The 23,332-nt window shown below is 37.0% G+C and overlaps 2 protein-coding genes and 3 long non-coding RNA genes across 6 annotated transcripts; 2 read left to right on the plus strand and 3 right to left on the minus strand.

Moving 5' to 3' along the window:
• Positions 1-212: 212 nt before the first annotated feature.
• si:dkeyp-28d2.4 (sialic acid-binding Ig-like lectin 14) lies at positions 213-11,752 on the minus strand. 2 transcript variants are annotated; one of them, XM_036006873.1, is made up of 8 exons: positions 11,568-11,752; positions 6,185-6,260; positions 5,592-5,975; positions 3,018-3,323; positions 2,664-2,930; positions 2,398-2,509; positions 2,142-2,199; positions 213-1,607 (listed from the first exon to the last, which is right to left on the minus strand). In XM_036006873.1, the coding sequence occupies exons 2-8, from the start codon at positions 6,258-6,260 to the stop codon at positions 1,368-1,370; spliced, it is 1,443 nt and encodes a 480-aa protein (XP_035862766.1). In that variant the 5' UTR covers positions 11,568-11,752; the 3' UTR covers positions 213-1,367. The 2 variants fall into 2 exon arrangements, with proteins under 2 accessions (XP_035862766.1, XP_035862768.1); XM_036006875.1 differs by having other exon boundaries at positions 2,142-2,181; positions 11,568-11,751.
• Positions 7,417-9,271, plus strand: LOC116046289. Its single transcript, XR_004104098.2, has 3 exons — positions 7,417-7,523; positions 8,755-8,837; positions 8,972-9,271. It is a non-coding gene; the product is annotated as an uncharacterized LOC116046289 (long non-coding RNA).
• LOC118496217 lies at positions 11,353-19,450 on the plus strand. The gene is made up of 2 exons (XR_004898723.1): positions 11,353-11,416; positions 19,304-19,450. It is a non-coding gene; the product is annotated as an uncharacterized LOC118496217 (long non-coding RNA).
• Positions 17,504-18,305, minus strand: LOC116046288. The gene is made up of 3 exons (XR_004104097.1): positions 18,151-18,305; positions 17,861-17,936; positions 17,504-17,651 (listed from the first exon to the last, which is right to left on the minus strand). It is a non-coding gene; the product is annotated as an uncharacterized LOC116046288 (long non-coding RNA).
• On the minus strand, positions 18,946-23,197 carry LOC116046286 (sialic acid-binding Ig-like lectin 7). Its single transcript, XM_031294577.2, has 8 exons — positions 22,983-23,197; positions 22,766-22,841; positions 22,173-22,556; positions 21,586-21,891; positions 21,247-21,498; positions 20,952-21,042; positions 20,285-20,324; positions 18,946-19,888 (listed from the first exon to the last, which is right to left on the minus strand). Exons 2-8 carry the CDS (start codon positions 22,839-22,841, stop codon positions 19,832-19,834), a joined length of 1,206 nt encoding a protein of 401 aa, XP_031150437.1. The 5' UTR covers positions 22,983-23,197; the 3' UTR covers positions 18,946-19,831.
• Positions 23,198-23,332: the final 135 nt, after the last annotated feature.

Raw genomic sequence — 23,332 nt, forward strand, 5'->3', positions numbered from 1 at the left:
GAGAAGCTAATGTCACTACCTCCATTCACTGACAAGACCTGGCATGGCACAATCAACAAGGCCTAGTGGTGCCTTTGAGACATTTGTCTGCTCTGGTGTCTAGGCTGCTGACGTTTACAAGCTAAAGGCCAAAGATCTTTTCTGGCAAAATTCTGACTGAAAATAGATTGAGTTTTAACATTTAGCACCAGGTCTTTTAATACACTATTGACTCATGAAAATGTCATGAAATGCCCTTTTTTATTTTTTATTGAGCTTCATATTCCATTAAATAAATATCAGAAGTCCATTAACTACTCAAAACATGGTAGCAGATTTCCTGTGAGAATTACTATGCAGAAGTCATCTAGCTGCTTTTGTATTGTTTGTGATTATTGTATGATTTCAGGTGATGTTTACACACAATATGTGAAATGTTGGACCAATAAATGCAACTGAGATTAATTAGGTATTTTTAGAAAGTTGTATGCAATGGTTTTTATTACAGTGCAATGAATAAATCTCTTCAAATTCAGAAACTGTCTCATGTTCATTTAATACAAATAGAAATGTGGAATACAAAATATGTAAGAAACACAATAGATAAGTACATGATATTAAAAATTGTAAAATGTCACATTTAAATAGAATATTTACTTTTAGTATGTGCACAGAGCTGCTTCTTGTGTCAAGTTCATTCTCATGTCGTCATTTAGAAAGTTCCTCATTTCGAGCTCTGGGACTTGTATCTGCACCGATCTCATTTTCTTGTCCAAGTGCCAGTATCTTTTTCTACATTATCTGATGTAAACAAAAATAATCTTGTACAAGTAAAAAAAATAAGGTGTATTATGAATCCAACCCAAATGGATCACAAAACAGCACTCATTTTTGGGATACAAAATATGTAAGAAACACAATAGATAAGTAAATGAGATGAAACATGCATAGTTAAAAATCTGTAAAGTATTACATTTACATTACACAAACATTTCAAACTTAAATATAATCTTTACATTGTTAATGTGTACAGAACTGCTTCTGGTGTCAGGTTCACTATAATTCATTTACATGTCATTTATAATAGTTCCCTGTTTTGAGGTTTGGGACTTGCATCTGCACCGAACTGATAATGCAGATTACCAATCACATGACAACACCTGAGGTCAGTCACAAATATGAATTATAGTAAATATGACTGGGAGAACTATCTGAGCTGCAGAGTGTGGAGGCTTTGAGTTCCCATTAATGTAACTGGGCAATAAAGATGTCTTTTTATTGTCCAGTTTTCGGTGTCTTTCTATAATAACTAACATTATACAACTTATTGGATGAGTAAAACAAAGGTATGTAATGAATCCAACCCAAATGTTTTCACAAAACGGCACTCATTTTTTCTTCACTTGAGCGTAGAGATCCTCTGGGCCGTCAGCAGTCTGTGTTAGGCTGTTTGCTGTCTGGGACACTTTGACCTGTGCATACAGCGTGTCCTGCTGCTGTCCTCTGTCCTGCTCTGAGGACGAGGACGGTTCAGGTCTATGCCTGGAGAAGTCCATCTCTCCATAATGGATGTCTTCTTCTGTTTTGCTGGCTGGCATTTGGAGACTCATCTCTTCACCTCTTTGACTCTGAGTAATGTATCAAACAAGAAATGTTGTGAGCTGCTGGATCCTTCCACATTAAAGAATGACATCACAGCACTGATGAAGGTGTTAAATGACCCACTGTGTCACTGCTTAGAGAAAATACATCATATGTGTGAAGAATACAAAGGGCCCTTTGACTTTTAGGAAACAGTGCATCGGGTCAGAACCAAACTCTGTGAATCTGCTTCTAGTCTACCATGCTGTAAACAGATTAAACCAACATCCTGGTAATTATCAAATGTGCTCTAACATTAGCCATTTCAGATCTTAACTGCAAACCACTTCTTCACTTCTGCTGTGTGTGGGTTGTACAGTTTTGGAGGATGATTTCTTACAGTTTCCAACCACAGTGTCTCAGGTTCTTGCGTTTCTTAATATTGAACCTCTTAAAGATTGTCCACTTAGTGTTAGTACCGATGCTTTCACATATCTTAGAGGACACAGTTACTGTAAAGGAAGTAAAATATCCACAACACACAGTTCAGTACTGTACACTGAAGTTTAGTATTTTCCCACCTGAGGCTGCTGTGGAGTTTGATGTTTCGTCTTAAACCACCTGGAAGACATTAGAGAGCTGTCAGATTAATTATACTGTGATAACAGACAGTGTGCTGCCAACAGACAGTATAAGGACTGATGGGAGACAGATATTTGATAGATTGGTGATTAAACTAAAGTCACAGATCAGGTTGTCTAAACAACAAACAGGATCAGTAAAAACGTCAGGGCCAGAAACTGCATTGTGTCAGCTACTTTCTGCTTTCATACTTACCAAACGCAGACAGCAAGGCAGATGATGATGATGATGATGATGATGATGATGATGACGATGATGATGATCCCTCCAACAGCTGAAACCCATATTAGAGAGCTATCAGAGTTATCTGGTCATAGAAAACAAAACCAAATGGCTCAAAGAAAACAAAAAAAAGTGCTTTAAACGGAACTAACAAAAATCCAAAACAAAGTAAGCTAAAACAGAAAAGAGAGGAGAGCAGATTATATAAATAAACAGATTCAGTTCAGTTCTACATTTACCTGCACTCTTCAAATTAATCCAAGATGACGTCTGATTACCGAGATCATTTGTGGCCACACAGTAATAATCTTCTATATCTGTCCCATTGGTCACTTTGACTCTGTAAAAGTCTCCTTCAGCTACACTGATGGCTCCATCTTTGCTGTTGTTGAACCAGCTGAAGCTGGCGGGAGGCTTGGCTCTGCTGGAGCAGGTCAGGTTCACCCAGCTACCTGCTGACACCAAACCTGATGGACTGATGGACACTGAGGTGTCCTTGGGAGCATCTGAGGAAAATGTGAGATTAACTTTATTCATTCAAATCAGCACATGATGAGCTGACAGGATCCAATAACAAACACTGGTTGTCTTACATGAAACACTGAGAGTCTTTCTCTCCTCTGCTGTCTTGACTTCTCTTCCTTCATTCACAGGATATGTGGCAGAACAGCTGATGGTGAATCCATCATGTGTGTCTGACAGAGTGATGGTCTTCTGGATTTTAGTTGTGAAGGTGTGATCTGTGTTCTCCTCTATGTTGTTGTGAGGGTCTTGTTGGAGATTCCAGGTGAGTTTAGGAGGGGAGTGTGGACAGGGAGTGGAAGCTGAGCAGCTTATAGTGACAGACTCCTTCTCCTTCAGATCACCTGAGATCTCAATTCTGGGCCTCGGGGGGGAATCTGGAGTTTAAAATTAAACACAAATAGTACACTGAGGGACTGTTCGTTATTTAATTAAGGGGCCACCAGAGGAGTTTTATGGCCTCTAACCTAAAAAGACTTGACCCTCCTCTCGTCAGTAATAATTTTTCTATGACACTCCAAAATGATTTGAAAAAGATGAATGACCCTCCCCTTGCGTGCAAGTTTGCACTTGGCAAAGAAGTATTGATACTATTTGATTTTTACAGCCATGACTTTAAGTATTAACCTCTGCATTCTCATCTTACACATCACACTCCTCTGTTATGGTGTGGTGGCCATTTCAGTAGATTTACTCACTAACATTGTTGTGGAAACACAATAAGCATGGAAACTAAATGCACACTTCATTCATTACTGCATTACTTCAAATACTAAGTTACTCCTCTAGTAAACTAGTATTCATATGAAATAAAACAATAAAACATTGAAACCATTCAGCAAAGGACGCTGGGATATAACCAATTCAACACTGGTTGCTATGGACTCATCACTAGGCTTCGTCATTGTATATTTTAGCACATAAGGTAAAGCTGCCGAAGCTGAACGTTATATTCCAAAACACATATGTTTATTTTTAAAGCAGATTTTAAGTTACATTGTAACAATTTAACAATTCGCCCTTATGAAATCCAATCGCGGCACGGCTGTTTTGGAATGCAATAGACAGACGCTTAAATTACAACTAAAATGTAACGGTGAACAATCAGTGTTGGACCTACAGTCTGTTGAGATGCCTCTCCAAAACTCACCATAAAACTTTCAGACACGTTAAGAAAAGAGATCCGTATTTTGCCTTAATCCAATGACACGGAAAAAAAGTAATCCACAGCGATCAGTAGATCCACAAACAGTCACGGTCACATTCAGCAGCCAGCTCCAAACAGGTGAACGAGGCCTCTCCACTTCACCGTTTAAACAAAGTGTAATAAACGTATAAAAGTCCAAATCTACACAAAACCCGCAATCAATTAGTAAGCTGACATCGCATTTATATACATGGCATTTAGGAAACCTTTATTGCAAGGTTGGCACGGTAAGATGTCCAGACTAGTGCAACAGTAACTTTCGTTTTTTTGCGTCCTGCTGCTGCCATCGTCAGCCAGGTAATACTTTTTTTTACTAAAGCAGTATATGAAATCAGATGTATTACCTATCACCAGGGTTCAACATTAGCACCGTTTATCAGCCAAATGCTGGTGAAATATACACGTGGCTGGTAGATTTGCTTCAATCACCAGCCAAAAAACCTGATAGTAATCTATTGAGTGGCTGGTGATATTTGAACATTCACTAGCCATTTGGCTGGTGGATGAAAAAGTTAATTTTGAAGCCTGCCTATTACCATTTAGTTGTTTTGGGTTATTTAAGATATTTATAAAATATCTGGTCATGCCAGATGTAATTATTCCACTCATTTTTTAAACAATGCAATTACCTGTTTGAGCCATCAGGGGTGGCAGTGCTCCTCCTGCCCCCCCCCAGCAAACTCCACGTATGCGGTCAGACCATCTGCTAGGAGGCCGAGACTAAGAGCTACATGGATAAATATGCACCAAACAAGCCACTTTGAAAATTTTCTCTTTTCATGAATAAAAAAGTTGGGTGACCCCCCCCCACCCAGACTAAAAAATGTTGGATGACCCCCCCTCAGCATAAAATAAAAAGACATGACCCTATTTTCCTCCGGTGGTCCATTCCATAAATACCGAACGGTCCCTAAGAAATACATAAGAAATGTTTCACCATCAGTGTTTAAATCCCAAAGCTGGTACAGAAACTGACACTTTGTATTGAAACTATATAAAGAATAAATAATAGTTTGAACTGCTCTTTAATATCCCAAAATGTGACCATTTCAATGCAAACTGATCAGAATTTGAATTCATGGCAAAGTGAAAAAGGAAGGAAAATCTGTGGTTTAAAAACAGACATTATTTGTAAACTAAAGAAAAAGATAAGAAATGACTAACCTACTGTACTTCCTTTTAAACTGTGTTTAAATGCCAAAGCTGACCATGTTATATTGAAAGTACATACAGTAACAGTTTGTGCTGCATTTCAGTATCCCAAAATGTAACCATGTTAATGTCAAACTGTAACAACAGACTCAGTGTTAAATGAGAATTAATGGGGAAGTGAAATATGTAAAAGAGTGCTGTTTAGAGTAAAAGGTAAAATCAGATGCAGTTTTGGCCTAAACAATAACATTATAGACATGACAGATAAAAAACACAACTCTCTTACCTTTAACTGTTATTTGAAGAGGATCACAAGCAGCTGTTGCCAGATATGGCCCGTCCTCAATTCTGAAGTAGTATCTGTCTGTGTAACTTGTGATTAAACTGGAAAATAAAGTGGTGCAGTTTTTCTGACTCAGGTCTCCAGTAATCTTCATTGGATAGATATTATTCACCATGCTACTGTTGAAAATCACATTGTTTGGATGTAGAGCAAAGCTTTTGTCATTTTTAATCCACACTCCGAAGGTTGTTCTTGTATTGCTGAAGTCCGTATCTGGTTTAGCTCTAAAGTTACATGGGATTAGCAGACAAGATCCACTCAGTGCTTCCATCTGCTTTGGTGCAGTAATGACTATGGATATCTCTTTAGAACAACCAGCCAGAGCACCTGTGAAACAGACTCATGATGAACAAATTGTGGAGCAAAATCTGCATTAAGAGATAGTTAATGAAACACAAACTACAATTCAGCAGCAGCATGTTAGCTCCTTTTTCCTTTTAACAATGTCAGTATAAAACATTTCACTTTGCAGTCAGAACATGAACAGTTGGAAAAAGGAACGTCTCCAAATAAAAGTGACTGAACAAACAGCTCACCTGAAACAAAGAAGACACTCAGCAACATGTTGGCTGTCACCATTTTCACAGACTGGACTGCAACGACACTCATCATCTGGATTTGACAAAAGGTTGCTTTTCAATATTTTAATCAAAGCATCTTTTAACGATTTAACATACAATTCACTTGTACATTCTAAGAATCTTTTTTATAACTAATTCAAAAAATCAAATAAACAGTAAAGTGGTACGGTCCGTGTACGTTTTGATAGTTTGTTTTTTCGTTTGAACCACAAAACAAAATAAGGAGAAACCACCTGTTTTTCGTTTGTAGTTTCAAACCAAAAACAAAGAAACGGTAAAAAAAAAAGAGCCGTTCTCCCGTTTTTGGTTTCTGAATCCAAAAACGAAAAACGACTAAACCAAATTCAAATAACGGTCCGATTTTGTTTTTTTTGAAATTCCTTTTTTCATTTCTCCGTTTGAATATCTACATTAAAAGAAAGACAAGTTGGCCAAGTGACGTAGTAGTAGTGAAGTAATAGTAAATATGGCCTATAAAAATAAAAGCCATGCTATTAGAACGGTCATAATTTGCAGCACTAACGTTATACCAGAGTAACGTTAGAAGAAAAAAAAAATCAATCAATAAATAAATAGGCTTATATTAACCTGGACCGAAAGAAATCTGTTAGCAACAGTAGTTTATTACAGTGATTTAATATCGTGCCTATCCAGTATACATCACCAGTCACGTTTAATGAGCGCATTGTTTGGTTCAATACAGTTGGTAATAGTTAACCTAAGAACTTATTGTGTGTGCAGAGTTGTTACTGTTATATTATATAATTAAATTAATATAATGGAAAAGCTACAGAAAAGTGTTGGGCCCATGGTGGGGCTATCATTGGATACCGCCTGATGCATTTTGTTTTTCTAGCACCTCATATTCATTCAAGTAGTCTTCTTTGAAATGTGTACCTTGACAATGTTTTGTTTACATTCCAGATTGATTATAAATGCTAGTTGTTGTCAGCAATTACTAGGCATATTGGTAATATTAAGCAGAATAGCCTACACTCTTAGAAATCGCTGTATATTTAGCAGCACAGTAGGCTACTGTAAAAATCTATAGTGCAATACCACATTTCTTCATTACAGTAAAATACTTCATTTTATGTTGCATTGTGGGTAATTTTGATGAAGCGGGAATATTTTACAGTATATTTTAGGCTTGCTGTAACCTGGCTGTAATATGCCATGGCACAGCATTGCTGTAAAAAACGACTCCTGATGTCAGTTACTCAGACAGAACACCAAACTGGCCCCCAGATACTGAAGGAGAAGCCTTGCTAGCGGGGGATGTTTGGAAGTTTTGGTAAGTTTGGTTTATTTTATGTATTTCATGCTAACTTTTATCATAATGTTTCATGATTATACGCTCAAGTGTAACGTTACCACAACATCGTTCTTTTTTTTTATAGTGTGGGGTGCACTGGGCATCCTAAAGTTGCGATATCCTCACACAGAGTAATTTTCTAGCTAACCTTGTGACTTTAGTGTGGATAGCAAGTGGCTATCCTCTGAACATATTGTAGCCTACAGTTAATTGCATATCTTGTTTTTTTTTCTCTGAACAAAATACCCTTACATTTGTTCACACTAACTTACTTGTTACAGTTAACGTTACGTTAACATTAGTCTAGCTAGTAAGTACGTGTTCTGCCCATTACTTTCCAGACTCCGTTAATATATTGCTCAATTTAAAAGATCTGGGTTCCCCTTGACACATATAGCTAGCTAATACTCCTATTTTATAACGTATGACTTTGTATGACTCCTAAAGAAAGGCTTTTCATTTCAGCTTGTATTTAACTTAAACAGCTATTCTGTAAACTACCTTTAAACTAAAGTGAGATGAAAAAAACCTAGCTAGCTAACGTTACTGTTTGACATCCCGAAACAACGCCAGTTAGAATGTCCACGGAGCTTTTATAACTTATTATTTCATTAAATTAGAGTTCTGCTTCGTGAAACATGATGCCGATTTGATCAGAATAACTTAGTGAATTACGAAAAGTCTGTTTGATAATTTTATTTACAGAAATGACTGACAACGAGGCAAATAAAATCTTCAACTCGTTCACTGTCTGAGGCAAACGTCCATTAATATATCATTAAATTAAACAGAGCCGAGCTTTACCAGTAAACGTCTACTCCTTCTTAAAGATCATTTATCTTTTCTTACGACTCATAAACATTCACTAACTATTTCGGCGATCATGATTTAACATAATTTGGTTTTAACTTTAACTCCATGTAAAGAGATTAATGATGTTTCCCAGGTAACGTTAACGTTCGTCTGCTTAACGTCGCAGTTTACACATTTTTGAGTTCTACAGAGTCAATCATGACGCCGAATTTAACGGTAGCAGAATAACCAACTTATTAAGACATGGTATTTTTTGTCAGGTAACAAACATCAGTACCTATTGTCTCATAACCAATAATGACATCCAAAGTGAACCCACATTCATCACTATAGTCTACTCATGTTTCCTGGGACACTGTAACAACTCTTTGCTTAATGTTGTTTTATCATGATGCAGGTCACTGCAACCCAAGCAGACATTGAGGTACATCAGATGACCATATTTACCTTCATACAGACACCCCCACCCTCATTATGACGGTAAGTAAAATACAATCCCTTTATAATGGAATCCAGTCAGTTCCTTCCATTTGTGCAACACAATAGTAATAATATATGTGTATGATTTCAGAATAAAATACTGTAGGTAACAGGTTTTTTTTTATTATTTTCAGGTGGATCTATTGAGGGAATTTTCATCATGAGAGCTGGACAGCAGTGAAACATTTGCAGCTGCCTGCTGCTGCTCTTTGTGGAAACATGTTGAAGGATATCAACACTATCACATTTGACTGAAAGTTGCTGCAGCTCTCTGGGCTGAACTTGCAGGAAAAATGTGAATGTCGTCGAAGACAGGAAAATGTTGAAAATTTTAAAAATGTTTAAATAAAATTATTTTTTAAATTAAGAACAATGTTTGGATTGCCTTTTGATTTGTATTTGTTATTCTGAAGTATACCTTATTAGTAGTACAATATTAGTAGCTGGAGATTATTATATAATATTATTTATAATAGTAATGATCAATAATATAGTAATAATTAACAGTAATGTATCAATATTAATAAAACTACATATTACAGTACAATAGCATCAAATTACAAAATACCATAAAAATATAGTAAAATACTGTTTGTGCTTTTACAGTATTGTTATATATACTGTAAATTGCATTACAGTACAGCTGCAGTAGTTTGCTGTAAAATCGATTTACAGTAACTTACTGGCAACCATGCTACCTGTAATTTACTGTAAATATACAAAAATTGTTTACACTTAACAACTGCCATCATTATGTATTGCTACAGGACCACACTACAGAGAACACCTCCTAAAGTTTGGATAATATTTATGGAATATCATTTATGGAATTGCATTTTTACTTTTACATACACACATTTTTCAGATAAAGTTCATGCAGTGATGCACAGTTCACTTCTCCATCATCTATTGCTACGATATCTGTCATTGCACAGTCCAAATGATATACTGAGGTGTAGTCAGAGGAGTGAAAGCAAACAAATGTTGATTGCTTATGCTGCTTAAGACACATAGGTGTACAGACACATTCTCATTTCTTAATTTTATGCCATTCTAAAACATTTTTATGTTAACATTTAAGCTTTCATGAAATATAAAGACAGTGCTGCAAGTCTGATCATAAGTAAGGACAGTCAAAGTGTGGACAGATGAGGTCACCACCCAGGAGAGCCTTGAGGATTATACATCATCAGTGTGACATCTTACATCAGCAAATGTGTTGATGATGTGGTGATCACCTGACTGGAAACATCACAAACTGGTATGGGATGTGCACGGCCCAGGACCGGAGGGCTGCAGCGGGAGATTAAAACTGCTCAGAAGATCATTGGTACCCATCTCCCGAGCATCAGTGATGTCGGTGAGGTGAGGTGAGGTGCCTACGCAGAGCCCAAAGGATACTAAAGGACAGTACCCACCCAGCCACAGCCTGTTCACCCTGCTGCCTTCTGGGAAGAGATATAGAAGTTTCTGCTGCCGCACCACCAGACTGCAGAGCAGCTTTTCCCCCAAGCTATCAGACTCTTAAACTCTAGTTCATCCTCAGCACTGCTCCACATTAATTTGATTTTAAATAAAATCAAAATCAAAAACCAAATGAAATGAACAACAATAAATACATCTGTATCAGTAATCTTGATTTAAAACAGTTACCAAAGACACCATACAGTCAGTCATTTAAATACTGCCACCTGCTGGTAGAAAGGGGGAACATTACGGTGGAAACCACATTAAATGTTCATTTAATTATATAATATAGTGCTTACAGTAACAACTCTGCACACACAATAAGTTCTTAGGTTAACTATTACCAACTGGATTGAACCAAACAATGCGCTCATTAAACGTGACTGGTGATGTATACTGGATAGGCACGATATTAAATCACTGTAATAAACTACTGTTGCTAACAGATTTCTTCCGGTCCAGGTTTATATAAGCCTATTTATTTATTGATTGATTTTTTTCTTCTAACGTTACTCTGGTATAACGTTAGTGCTGCATATTATGACCGTTCTAACAGCTTGGCTTTTATTTTTATAGGCCATATTTACTATTACTTCCGGGTCACTTGGCCAACTTGTCTTTCTTTTAATGTAGATATTCAAACGGAGAAATGAAAAAAGGAATTAAAAAAACCAAAATCGGACCGTTATTTGAATTTGGTTTAGTCGTTTTTCGTTTTTGGATTCAGAAACCAAAAACGGGAGAACGGCTCTTTTTTTTTTTACCGTTTCTTTGTTTTTGGTTTGAAACTACAAACGAAAAACAGGTGGTTTCTCCTTATTTTGTTTTGTGGTTCAAACGAAAAAACAAACTATCAAAACGTACACGGACCTGGTACAACATTAAGGCAAGGCAAAGCAAAACAAGACAAGTAACAACAATACAAAAACAATGGCAAGAACACCACCAGGCTGACCGCATCAAAGCATCTTTTAAATAAAGAATTCATGTTCTGTTAAAGCCATCTCAGATTCATACATTCAAACCAGGAACTCCACCAAAACTCTATAAATCACATTTAAATAGAATCTATACTTTTAATAATATGTGCACAGAACTGCTTCTTGTGTCAAGTTCACTCTCATGTCGTCATTTAGAAAGTTCCTCATTTCGAGGAACTCAACCAAAACCAACAAATAAAAGTGGAGTTCATGAAAATCAGCTAAATAAAAACTCTGTGGGTTAAAAAGTTCAAACATAAAAAGCAGTAACATTTGACCTTACCAAACGAGCCCGCAGCTGAAACAGAGAAACAATCAGTCCCAATGTGTGAGTTTCAGCAGAACTGCAACAGAACCAGTACCAGACTTCCCTGCTAAGCTGTTGTGATAGAAAAGCAAACAGACTTGCTGTTTGAAGCTAGATATGAAGTGACTGAAACACTGCAGAAATACAACAAGTCTTCATCCTTCCTCTTCACACCCTGGGAGTGAGGAAGTCAGCTTTTGTGGCATCTTGACCTCATCATGGTGAAAAAACTTATTTATTCTCAAAGACCATTTTTTCACATGACTCACTAAAAGCCTGTATGCCTTGTAATGTAAGAGCAGTTGTTGCTACAGTGTGTTGCAGCCCTAACCCTGACTGCTGTACATATATTACAATAGTGACAATTAACTACAGAGTACACGGAGGACAGTTCCAGGAAATAAAGACTTGGATTATTCTAGATTTGTGCACTTTTTGCAGCGAACAACTGTAAAAAGTGCATCATGCTCATGTCGTATCATAAGAAAGGTGAGTAGAAACATATGTCCATGTCGTTTATTTTACACTGAAGTTTGGATTTTTAGTATTCATAGAAATACAGTAGTACTTTAATAATCAATGCCCTTACTGACACTGAAATATGAAAAAAAAAACTAATTGGAGACTAAATTATCAAAACATTTTTAAATTTGCCAAATTACCTATTTCCTCTGCACTTAAAAGTTCTCAGCTCTTTGTTCATATAGAAGTCCATTAACTACTCAAAACATGGTAGCAGATTTCCTGTGAGAATTACTATGCAGAAGTCATCTAGCTGCTTTTGTATTGTTTGTGATTACATTGTATGATTTCAGGTGATGTTTACACACAATATGTGAACTGTTGGACCAATAAATGCGACTGAGATTAATAGGTATTTTTAGAAGTTGTATGTCAAGGTTTTTATTACAGTGCAATAAATAAATATCCACAAATACAGAAACTGTCTCATGTTCATTTAATACAAATAGAAATGTGGGATACAAAATATTTAAGAAAGACAATAGATAAGTACATGATATTAAACACTCCCTGTTAAAAAAAATAAAAAATATCACATTTAAATAGAATCTTTACTTTTTTTTACTGCTTCTTGTGTCAAGTTCATTCTCATGTTGTCATTTAGAAAGTTCCTCATTTCGAGGTTGCTTGGACCAAAAAACCAAAAACCAAAACCCAACAAATAAAAGTGGAGTTCATGAAAAGCAGCAAAATAAGAAACTCTCTGGGTTTCACACACACATTTTGATCATTTATTTTTGTCCACATGAAGAAAAATAGCACAGGGACACAAATAATACCGATGCAATACAATACATACACAAACTCATGGACCAGTGACAGCCCATTTTGTCTCCTTAATCTCCAGACCTGACCATTCAAGAAAGGAATCTGTCCTGGCGAGCATGTTTGTAATTATACTCTCATCTCTGGAGGCTATCTCACACACACACACACACACACACACACACACACACACACACACACACACACACACACACACACACACACACACCATTTTAAGGCCCTCCTGCTTGTTTAAGGTTAGGGTGGTTATCTATTGGCTGAGGAGTAGCCTTTCTCCTGACATCATTTCATGTCCTTTTCCCTGTCAACAAGTCACATGAAATATGTAAAAAAAAAAAAAAAATGAACCTAGGAGTTAATAACATATGTGTTACCCAGTCAACCATTCTCTGAGACATGTTTTCATGCTAATCGAATGTGTATTTAGCTTGAAACAAGCTAACGCGGTCGTTCGACTAATCGTGACTGTTTTCCAAGATGGCGCCCGCATGTAAACATGAACGCTACTGTCTTTATAATCTATCTTTTTAATAAACTGTCTGTACACTTACAAAGTTCTCAATGCTTTGGTTTACATGTAGCGACCCTCATTATGCTACCGTTGAAGTGTGGTGCTATTTTGAGCCTTGTTAGTGGTATAGAAAGAGCAATTTACCCTTTCCCCCGAAAGGTAGCTTTAGCAGCTAATCACAGTAAAATGATACCTTTTCATACAAAAAGATAAATAAATAACCGTTGAGTTGAGGATTTATTGTTCTGGAATTATTGTGCAAAGTCTTTGAGAAGACACTTTAGTTTCAGGCTGAAATACAAAGCTTCTGGAAGGCCTAGGATCACACAGAGGCCCTCTTTGGAAAGCACTAGTTTTTACTTTTCAGGCTAAACAAAGAGAAGGACGCTAGCTTGAAGCATTAGGAGATATCTAACATTACATAACATGATTTATGGATTCATAATAATGTAATTATTGAACAAAGACACTGTAGTTCCAGGCTGCACTAAAAAGCTTTTGGAAGGTCTTCGATCACACAGAAGACCTTGTTGAAACGGCACATTTCTGTAATGAAAAAAAAAGAAGTAAGTCTCTATACTGTATTGATCTGGAGATATTGAGTATGACATAATTTGATGTTGTGTAGGGGGGGGGAGGGGTAGAAAATATAAAAACATGGACTTAATGTATTGCACAAATGTAGTTATGACAAACAGTAGATATAACCCCCCCACACCTCCCCGATGTTTATAATGTGGATCTGCATGTCAACTATCGATCAACACAAGGGAAGATTTTCCTACAGCTGAAATCCCTCAAGGTATTATTTTGGGGTCGAAAATTAGAGTGATCCAGGTAGATTAAGGTCTGGATGATCTACGTGCGGAATTACTCATTTTCAAACATGCAACTAACTGTATAGTACATTCAGATCAGGAAACATTCTCTAATGTGGTAACTGACTGAGCTGGTAAAGTTACATTTACTGGATCAGGGAAGGTATTTGTTTTTGGTTCTGTCAAATGTTCATCAGAAATAAAATTTGAAAAGGCGTTATGCTCTTTTTGCAGCACACACTTTAATAGGGGATTATTTTTAATTTCACATTAACATGGGCAACTAAACAGACGGAAAGTGTTCTATGTCAAAGAATAAATAGTCAATAAATAAACACTAAACACAATTCTAGACTGAAGACATTTTGTTGCAGAAAGCTGTGTGTTGCTACAGTCGCTATGACGATCCTGCAGAAGAACTTGTTAACAAAACCCAGCCAACAAAGTTCTCCTTTTTTTACTTCTAGTTCTCAGCTGTTTCTTAACACTCTGGTCCATCAGCCACACACAGATATAGTTGTATTTTCATTTACAGTATCAAAACATCAAATACTGTAAATATACTGTTTAAGTGGAAATTAAAGATAGAACTGTGAGTTATGAGGTGTCTAAGTCTCCTTGTAGAACTGAAAGAACATCTAATAATACAACGTCTGATGCCTCCATGTTTTCTAAAGTATTATCAACCACAGCCTATTTCACACATGTACAGTAGGTGCCAGTGTTCATGCTGATCTGTATCACTGCTGCTCTGCATTACAGCTCTGATGAGACAACTTGATTAAAATACTTTGTTCACTTGAAATGCTTTTGATGTTTTTAATTCAGCAGTCATCTACACATGTACATAAAAACAAAAATGAAACAAGTGACCAAAATCCACAGTTTTTGCTTCCACATCCCCTGAAATATCTTTTAACTGTTCTGTTGTCTTAATGATATATTTGTACAGGCAAAGAAAACTGAAGCAAAGAAAAATAACTATAATAATGCAATAAATCAGTACAATCTTACACAAACTAATGATGAAGCTACAGTATATTATATTTATGTCATCTTCTGTCCTCTTTGCGCTCTGTCCTTTGTTCATCTTACCAATATTCAGAAAAGTAAAGCCATTTAATATTTAAGAATGGGAGGAATAAGAAATAGAGAAATATTCCATTCATGGTGATCATGATGTCTTCCTCTTCTCTTCATGATGCTTGAATCTCAATCACTCTGTTGACGTAGTCTTCTTCTCCTGCGTCCTGTGGAAATATAACAACACAGAGAGAGTGGTGTTAGAGCTCTGCAGTCAGTTTACTGCAGCTCAAAGAGAAATGCCAGCAACACAAGACATTGTGTTGTTGAAAGAATAATGGAGCTGTAGCTTACCTTCACTGGTTTGTTCAGCATCGTAATCTCAACCAGCTGAAAGAAAAGGAGATGGAATGAATAAACATTCAGAAAAGTTCAACTTTAACCATTTCAGACAGACCAACAAGTCTTTAGCTGCAAATGATCATATCACAGAAAAGTTTGTCTCACCACTCTAAGATGATGAGTGTACTGTAGAGCGTTATGATTCCCAGGATCTTCACTGTAACGTAGACATCAACCCCAAACTCTGGATTATCTGGAACAAGACAGCATGGTCACCTTCTCCTTAATGGAAAATGGTTCTGTTCTAAAATATTATGAACTTGAATTCCTTCTGTGAACCTCAAATGTAAACAGTTTTATTAAGTTTCATTGAATACAAATGCAATAAAAAGGGGATTTACAGGGCACTTAAAAATAGAAAAACATAGTTACACTGGAGCAGAAAAGAAGAACAAGTACAAAGAGAGGAGAGCAGATTAGATTGAAATAAGAAGATTTAATACAGTTCTACATTTACCTGGTCTATTTATCCATGATGCCGTCTGATTACCGAGATCATTTGTGGCCACACAGTAATAATCTTCTATATCTGTCACATTGGTCACTTTGACTCTGTAAAAGTCTCCTTCAGCTACACTGATGGCTCCATCTTTGCTGTTCTTGAACCAGCTGAAGCTGGCGGGAGGCTTGGCTCTGCTGGAGCAGGTCAGGTTCACCCAGCTACCTGCTGACACCAAACCTGATGGACTGATGGACACTGAGGTGTTCTTGGGAGCATCTGAGGAAAATGTGAGATTAACTTTATTCATTCAAATCAGCACATGATGAGCTGACAGGATCCAATAACAAACACTGGTTGTCTTACATGAAACATTGAGAGTCTTTCTCTCGTCTGCTGTCTTGACTTCTCTTCCTTCATTCACAGGATATGTGGCAGAACAGCTGATGGTGAATCCATCATGTGTGTCTGACAGAGTGATGGTCTTCTGGATTTTAGTTGTGAAGGTGTGATCTGTGTTCTCCTCTATGTTGTTGTGAGGGTCTTGTTGGAGATTCCAGGTGAGTTTAGGAGGGGAGTGTGGACAGGGAGTGGAAGCTGAGCAGCTTATAGTGACAGACTCCTTCTCCTTCAGATCACCTGAGATCTTAATTCTGGGCCTCGGGGGGGGAATCTGGAGTTTAAAATTAAACACAAATAGTACACTAAGAAATACGTAAGAAATGTTTCACCATAGGTGTTTAAATCCCAAAGCTGATACAGAAACTGACACTTTGTATTGAAACTACATAAAGAATAAAGAATAGTTTGAACTGCTCTTTAATATCCCAAAATGTAACCATTTCAATGTCAAACTGATCAGAATTTGAATTCATGGCAAAGTGAAAAAGGAAGGAAAATCTGTGGTTTAAAAACAGACATTATTTGTAAACTAAAGAAAAAGATAAGAAATGACTAACCTACTGTACTTCCTTTAAAACCGTGTTTAAATGCCAAAGCTGACCATGTTATATTGAAAGTACATACAGTAACAGTTTGTGCTGCATTTCAGTATCCCAAAATGTAACCATGTTAATGTCAAACTGTAACAACAGACCCAGTGTTAAATCAGAATTCATGACAAAGTGAAATATGTAAAAGTGTGCTGTTTAGAGTAAAAGGTAAAATCAGATGCAGTTTTGGCCTAAACAATAACATTATAGACATGACAGATAAAAAACACAACTCTCTTACCTTTAACTGTTATTTGAAGAGGATCACAAGAAGCTGTTGCCAGATATGGCCCGTCCTCAAGTTTTTCTGACTCAGGTCTCCAGTAATACTCATTGGATAGATATTATTCACCATGCTACTGTTGAAAATCATATTGTTTGGATGTAGAGCAAAGCTTTTGTCATTTTTAATTCACACTCTGAAGGTTGTTCTTGTTCTGTTGAATTCCTGATCTGATTTAGCACTAAAGTTACATGGGATTAGCAGACAAGATCCACTCAGTGCTTCCATCTGCTTTGGTGCAGTAATGAATAGGTCTGGATTGTCAGAACAAGCAGCCAGAGCATCTGTGAAACAGACTCATGATGAACAAATTGTGGAGCAAAATCTGCATTAAGAGATAGTTAATGAAACACAAACTACAATTCAGCAGCAGCATGTTAGCTCCTTTTTCCTTTTAACAATGTCAGTATAAAACATTTCACTTTGCAGTCAGGACATGAACAGTTGGAAAAAGGAACGTCTCCAAATAAAAGTGACTGAACAAACAGCTCACCTGAAACAAAGAAGACACTCAGCAACATGTTGGCTGTCACCATTTTCACAGACTGGACTGCAACGACACTCATCATCTGGATTTGACAAAAAGTTACTTTTCAATATTTTAATCAAAGCATCTTTTAAACAAAGAATTCATGTTCTGTTAAAGCCATTTCAGATTCACACATTCAAACCAGGAACTCAACCAACACCAACAAATAAAAGTGGAGTTCATGAAAATCAGCTAAATAAAAACTCTGTGGGTTAAAAAGTTCAAACATAAAAAGCAGTAACATTTGACCTTACCAAACGAGCCCGCAGCTGAAACAGAGAAACAATCAGTCCCAATGTGTGAGTTTCAGCAGAACTGCAACAGAACCAGTACCAGACTTCCCTGCTAAGCTGTTGTGATAGAAAAGCAAACAGACTTGCTGTTTGAAGTTAGATATGAAGTGACTGAAACACTGGGAAATACAAGTCTTCATCCTTCCTCTTCACACCCTGGGAGTGAGGAAGTCAGCTTTTGTGGCATCTTGACCTCATCATGGTGAAAAAACTTATTTATTCTCAAAGACTATTTTTTCACATGACTCACTGAAAGCCTGTATGCCTTGTAATGTAAGAGCAGTTGTTGCTACACTGTGTTGTGGCCGTAACCCTGACTGCTGTACATATATTACAATAGTGACAATTAACTACAGAGTACACGGAGGACAGTTCCAGGAAATAAAGACTTGGATTATTCTAGATTTGTGCACTTCTTGCAGCAAACAACTGTAAAAACTGCATCATGCTCATGTCATATCACAAGAAAGGTGAGTAGAAACATATGTCCATGTCGTTTATGTTACACTGAAGTTAGGATTTTTAGGATTCATAAGTACAGTAGTACTTTAATAATCAATGCCCTTACTGACACTGAAATATGAAAAAAAACTAATTGGAGACTAAATTATCAAAACATTTTTAAATTTGCAAAATTACCTATTTCCTCTGCACTTCAAAGTTCTCAGCTCTTTGTTCATATAGAAGTCCATTAACTACTCAAAACATGGTAGCAGATTTCCTGTGAGAATTACTATGCATACATTATCTAGCTGCTTTTGTATTGTTTGTGATTACATTGTATGATTTCAGGTGATGTTTACACACAATATGTGAACTGTTGGACCAATAAATGCGACTGAGATTAATAGGTATTTTTAGAAGTTGTATGTCAAGGTTTTTATTACAGTGCAATAAATAAATATCCACAAATACAGAAACTGTCTCATGTTCATTTAATACAAATAGAAATGTGGGATACAAAATATTTAAGAAACAATATTTAAGAAACAATAGATAACACAATAGATAAGTACATGATATTAAACACTCGTTAAAAAAAAAATTGTAAAATAGCACTTTAAATATAATCTACTTTTAATAATATGTGCACAGAACTGCTTCTTGTGTCAAGTTCATTCTCATGTCGTCATTTAGAAAGTTCCTCATTTCGAGCTCTGGGACTTGTATCTGCACCGATCTCATTTTCTTGTCCAAGTGCCAGTATCTTTTTCTACATTATCTGATGTAAACAAAAATAATCTTGTACAAGTAAAAAAAATAAGGTGTATTATGAATCCAACCCAAATGGATCACTAAACAGCACTCATTTTTTCTTCACTTGAGCGTAGAGATCCTCTGGGCCGTCAGCAGTCTGTGTTAGGCTGTTTGCTGTCTGGGACACATTGACCTGTGCATACAGCGTGTCCTGCTGCTGTCCTCTGTCCTGCTTTGAGGATGAGGACAGTTCAGGTCTCTGCCTGGAGAAGTCCCATCTCTCCATAATGGATGTCTTCTTCTGTTTTGCTGGCTGGCATTTGGAGACTCATCTCCTCACCTCTTTGACTCGGTGAATAATGTATCAAACGTGAGAAGAAATGTTGGGAGCTGGATCCTTCCACATTAATGACAGACTAAATGGCAGTTCGGACAATTTTAAAAACTAGTTTCTGCCCACATCCCAGCTGCCTGGCATGTCCAGAACTTCAGCTCCTTGACTCTGCAAATAATATTAAAACAAGAAATGTTATGAACTGCCGGATCCTTCCACATTTAAAAATTACAGACTAAATGGCAGTTTAGACTAATTTAAACCTTTGGTAATTTGATGTAAATTGTGCTATTTGTGAAATTTTATGTTTACGCTTCCCAGTTTACGTAGTTATTAAATACAACTTATCAAGTGTGAGGTCTGATGTGTGGACTAGCGATCACTCTTAGCTGCTACTCTTCCAACATTTGGTTGTTAGGAAGTCAACGTTCGCTTGGTTCACTGGTTACTTAACACACCTGGCAGTTGCTTAGTCTAAACATATAGCAACTAATCTCCATTTATGAGATCAATGCCTTTACTTATCTCAGAAAGTCACTGTGAGAAGACGTAATATTTTCCCACCTGAGGCTGTTGTGGAGTTTGATGTTTCGTCTTACACCACCTGGAAGACATAAGAGCTGTCAGAATAATTACACAGACAGCATGCTGAAGTTCTATCAAAGTTAGAGCAGCAGCAACAACATGGATCATACTTATGTTGTAGGGCTGCATGATTAATTGTTATAAAATCGCGATCTCGATTCACCCTGTTCACGATTTCATTTTTAAATAACTTCGATTTTTTTGATTAAAATTTTTTTTTTTAAATTTTACGACTTTGATTCTCATTTAATTTTACGAGCCGACTGCATCACTAACGCTACTACTTTCTTCTGTGAGTTTTAAACATGGACTGTATAAAATAGGTTTTAAAGTGCTGCAGTGCTCTCCCTTCTCTTCATTGAAGCCTCTGTTTACAGGGTCGTGGCGATGATCAATGTGCTATAGGTGCCAAAATAAATCTATGTTTGGTACTGCCAGTTAGTTTTGTTTTGTCGTGGTTCATGTGTGCAGTAAACATTACACTTCGTGAGAAAAACATTTGTGGCAGAGAATCGTGATTATAAATTCTAAACTAAAAAAAAATCGTGATTCATATCTTCCCCCGAATCGTGCAGGCCTATTATGTTGCCTTCTTGGAGTTTTAGAGCCAACCACTGTTTCAGATGTTTTCAGTTGTGATACTTACCGAACGCATACAGAAAGGCAGATGATGATGATGATGATGAGGATGATCCCTCCAAGAGCTGAAGCCCATATTAGAGAGCTATCAGAGTTCTCTGGTCATAGAAAAACAAAAACAAGTGACTCAAAGAAAACAAAGGTTGAATGTGGACATTCATAACAATACAGATGTAATGATTATTTGTACAGTCATTTCATAAAAATGCAGTAAAAAGTGCTTTGCAGGACAAAGTAAGCTAAAACAGGAAAGACAGGAGAGAAGATTAGATATAAATGAGCAGCTGCAGTTCTAAATTTACCTGCACTCCTCAAATTAATCCAAGATGACGTCTGATTACCGAGAACATTTGTGGCCACACAGCGATAATCGTCTGTCACACTGACGCTGTAAAACTTCCCTTTAGCTACACGGATGGCTCTATCTGTGCTGTTCTTGAACCAGCTGAAGCTGGCGGGAGGCTTGGCTCTGCTGGAGCAGGTCAGGTTCACCCAGCTACCTGCTGACACCAAACCTGATGGACTGATGGACACTGTGGTGTTCTTGGGAGCATCTGAGGAAAATGTGAGATTAACTTTATTCATTAAAATCAGCACATGATGAGCTGACAGGATCCAATAACAAACACTGGTTGTCTTACATGAAACACTGAGAGTCTTTCTCTCCTCTGCTGTCTTGACTTCTCTTCCTTCATTCACAGGATATGTGGCAGAACAGCTGATGGTGAATCCATCATGTGTGTCTGACAGAGTGATGTTCTTCTGGATTTTAGTTGTGAAGGTGTGATCTGTGTTCTCCTCTATGTTGTTGTGAGGGTCTTGTTGGAGATTCCAGGTGAGTTTAGGAGGGGAGTGTGGACAGGGAGTGGAAGCTGAGCAGCTTATAGTGACAGACTCCTTCTCCTTCAGATCACCTGAGATCACAATTCTGGGCCTTGGAGCAGAACCTGAAGTTTTAAAAACAGACAATTTGTACACTAAGACATACGTAAGAAATTACTCACTTTACGTGTTTAAAGGCCAAAAGTGACATGTATTGAAACTGCACAATATATAAAGTAACAGTTTGTGCAGCATTTCAGTATCCTAAAATGTAACCATTTTAATGTCAAAACTGTAACAGACTGTCAAATCAGAATTTAAATTCATGGCAAAATGAAAAAGCGTGCCATTTAGAATAAAAGGTGAACAACAATATAGACTGACTGATAAAATACAACTCTCTTACCTCTAACTGTTATTTGAAGAGGATCACACTCAGCTGTTGATCTGAATGGCCAGTTCTCAATTCTGAAGTAGTATGTGTCCGTATGCTTAGTGATTAAACTCGAAAATAAAGTGGTGCAGTTTTTCTGACTCAGGTCTCCGGTAATCTTCATTGGATACAAATTGTGCTCCCAGCTACTGTTAAAAATAACATTTTTGGGATTTTTGACAAAATCTTTTGAACTTTTAATCCACACTCCGGAGGTTTTTCTTGCGCTTTTGAATTCCTCATCTGGTTTAGCTCTAAAGTGACATGGGATTCGCAGACAAGATCCACTCAGTGCTTCCATCTGCTTTGGTGCAGTAATGAATAGGTCTGGATTGTAAGGACAACCAGCCAGAGCACCTGTGAAACAGACTCACGATGAACAAATTGTGGAGCAAAATCTGCATTAAGAGATAGTTAATGAAACACAAACTACAATTCAGCAGCAGCATGTTAGCTCCTTTTTCCTTTTAACAATGTCAGTATAAAAGATTTCACTTTGCAGTCAGGACATGAACAGTTGGAAAAAGGAACGTCTCCAAATAAAAGTGACTGAACAAACAGCTCACCTGAAACAAAGAAGACACTCAGCAACATGTTGGCTGTCACCATTTTCACAGACTGGACTGCAATGACACTCATCATCTGGATTTGACAAAAAGTTATTTTTCAATATTTTATCAAAGCATCTTTTAAACAAAGCATTCAGGATCTGTTAAAAAGTTAAATAAGAAACTCTCTGGGTTAAAAAGTTCAAACATAAAAAGCAGTAACATTTGACCTTACCAAACAAGCCCGCAGCTGAAACAGAGAAACAATCAGTCCCAATGTGTGAGTTTCAGCAGAACTGCAACAGAACCAGTACCAGACTTCCCTGCTAAGCTGTTGTGATAGAAAAGCAAACAGACTTGCTGTTTGAAGTTAGATATGAAGTGACTGAAACACTGGGAAATCACAGGAAATTGTAACCCTCCCTCTTCACACCCTGGGAGTGAGGAAGTCAGCTTCTGAAGCAGCTTGAACTCATCATGCTAATGAGTCAATTATTCTCAAAGATTTTTTTTTTCTTCACATGACTCACTGCAACCCTGTAGTGCCCCATCAATTTATAGACATAATTTTTTTCAGGACCACCT

This window comes from Sander lucioperca, chromosome 1, assembly GCF_008315115.2.
Source record: "Sander lucioperca isolate FBNREF2018 chromosome 1, SLUC_FBN_1.2, whole genome shotgun sequence".
Taxonomy (NCBI): domain Eukaryota; kingdom Metazoa; phylum Chordata; class Actinopteri; order Perciformes; family Percidae; genus Sander; species Sander lucioperca.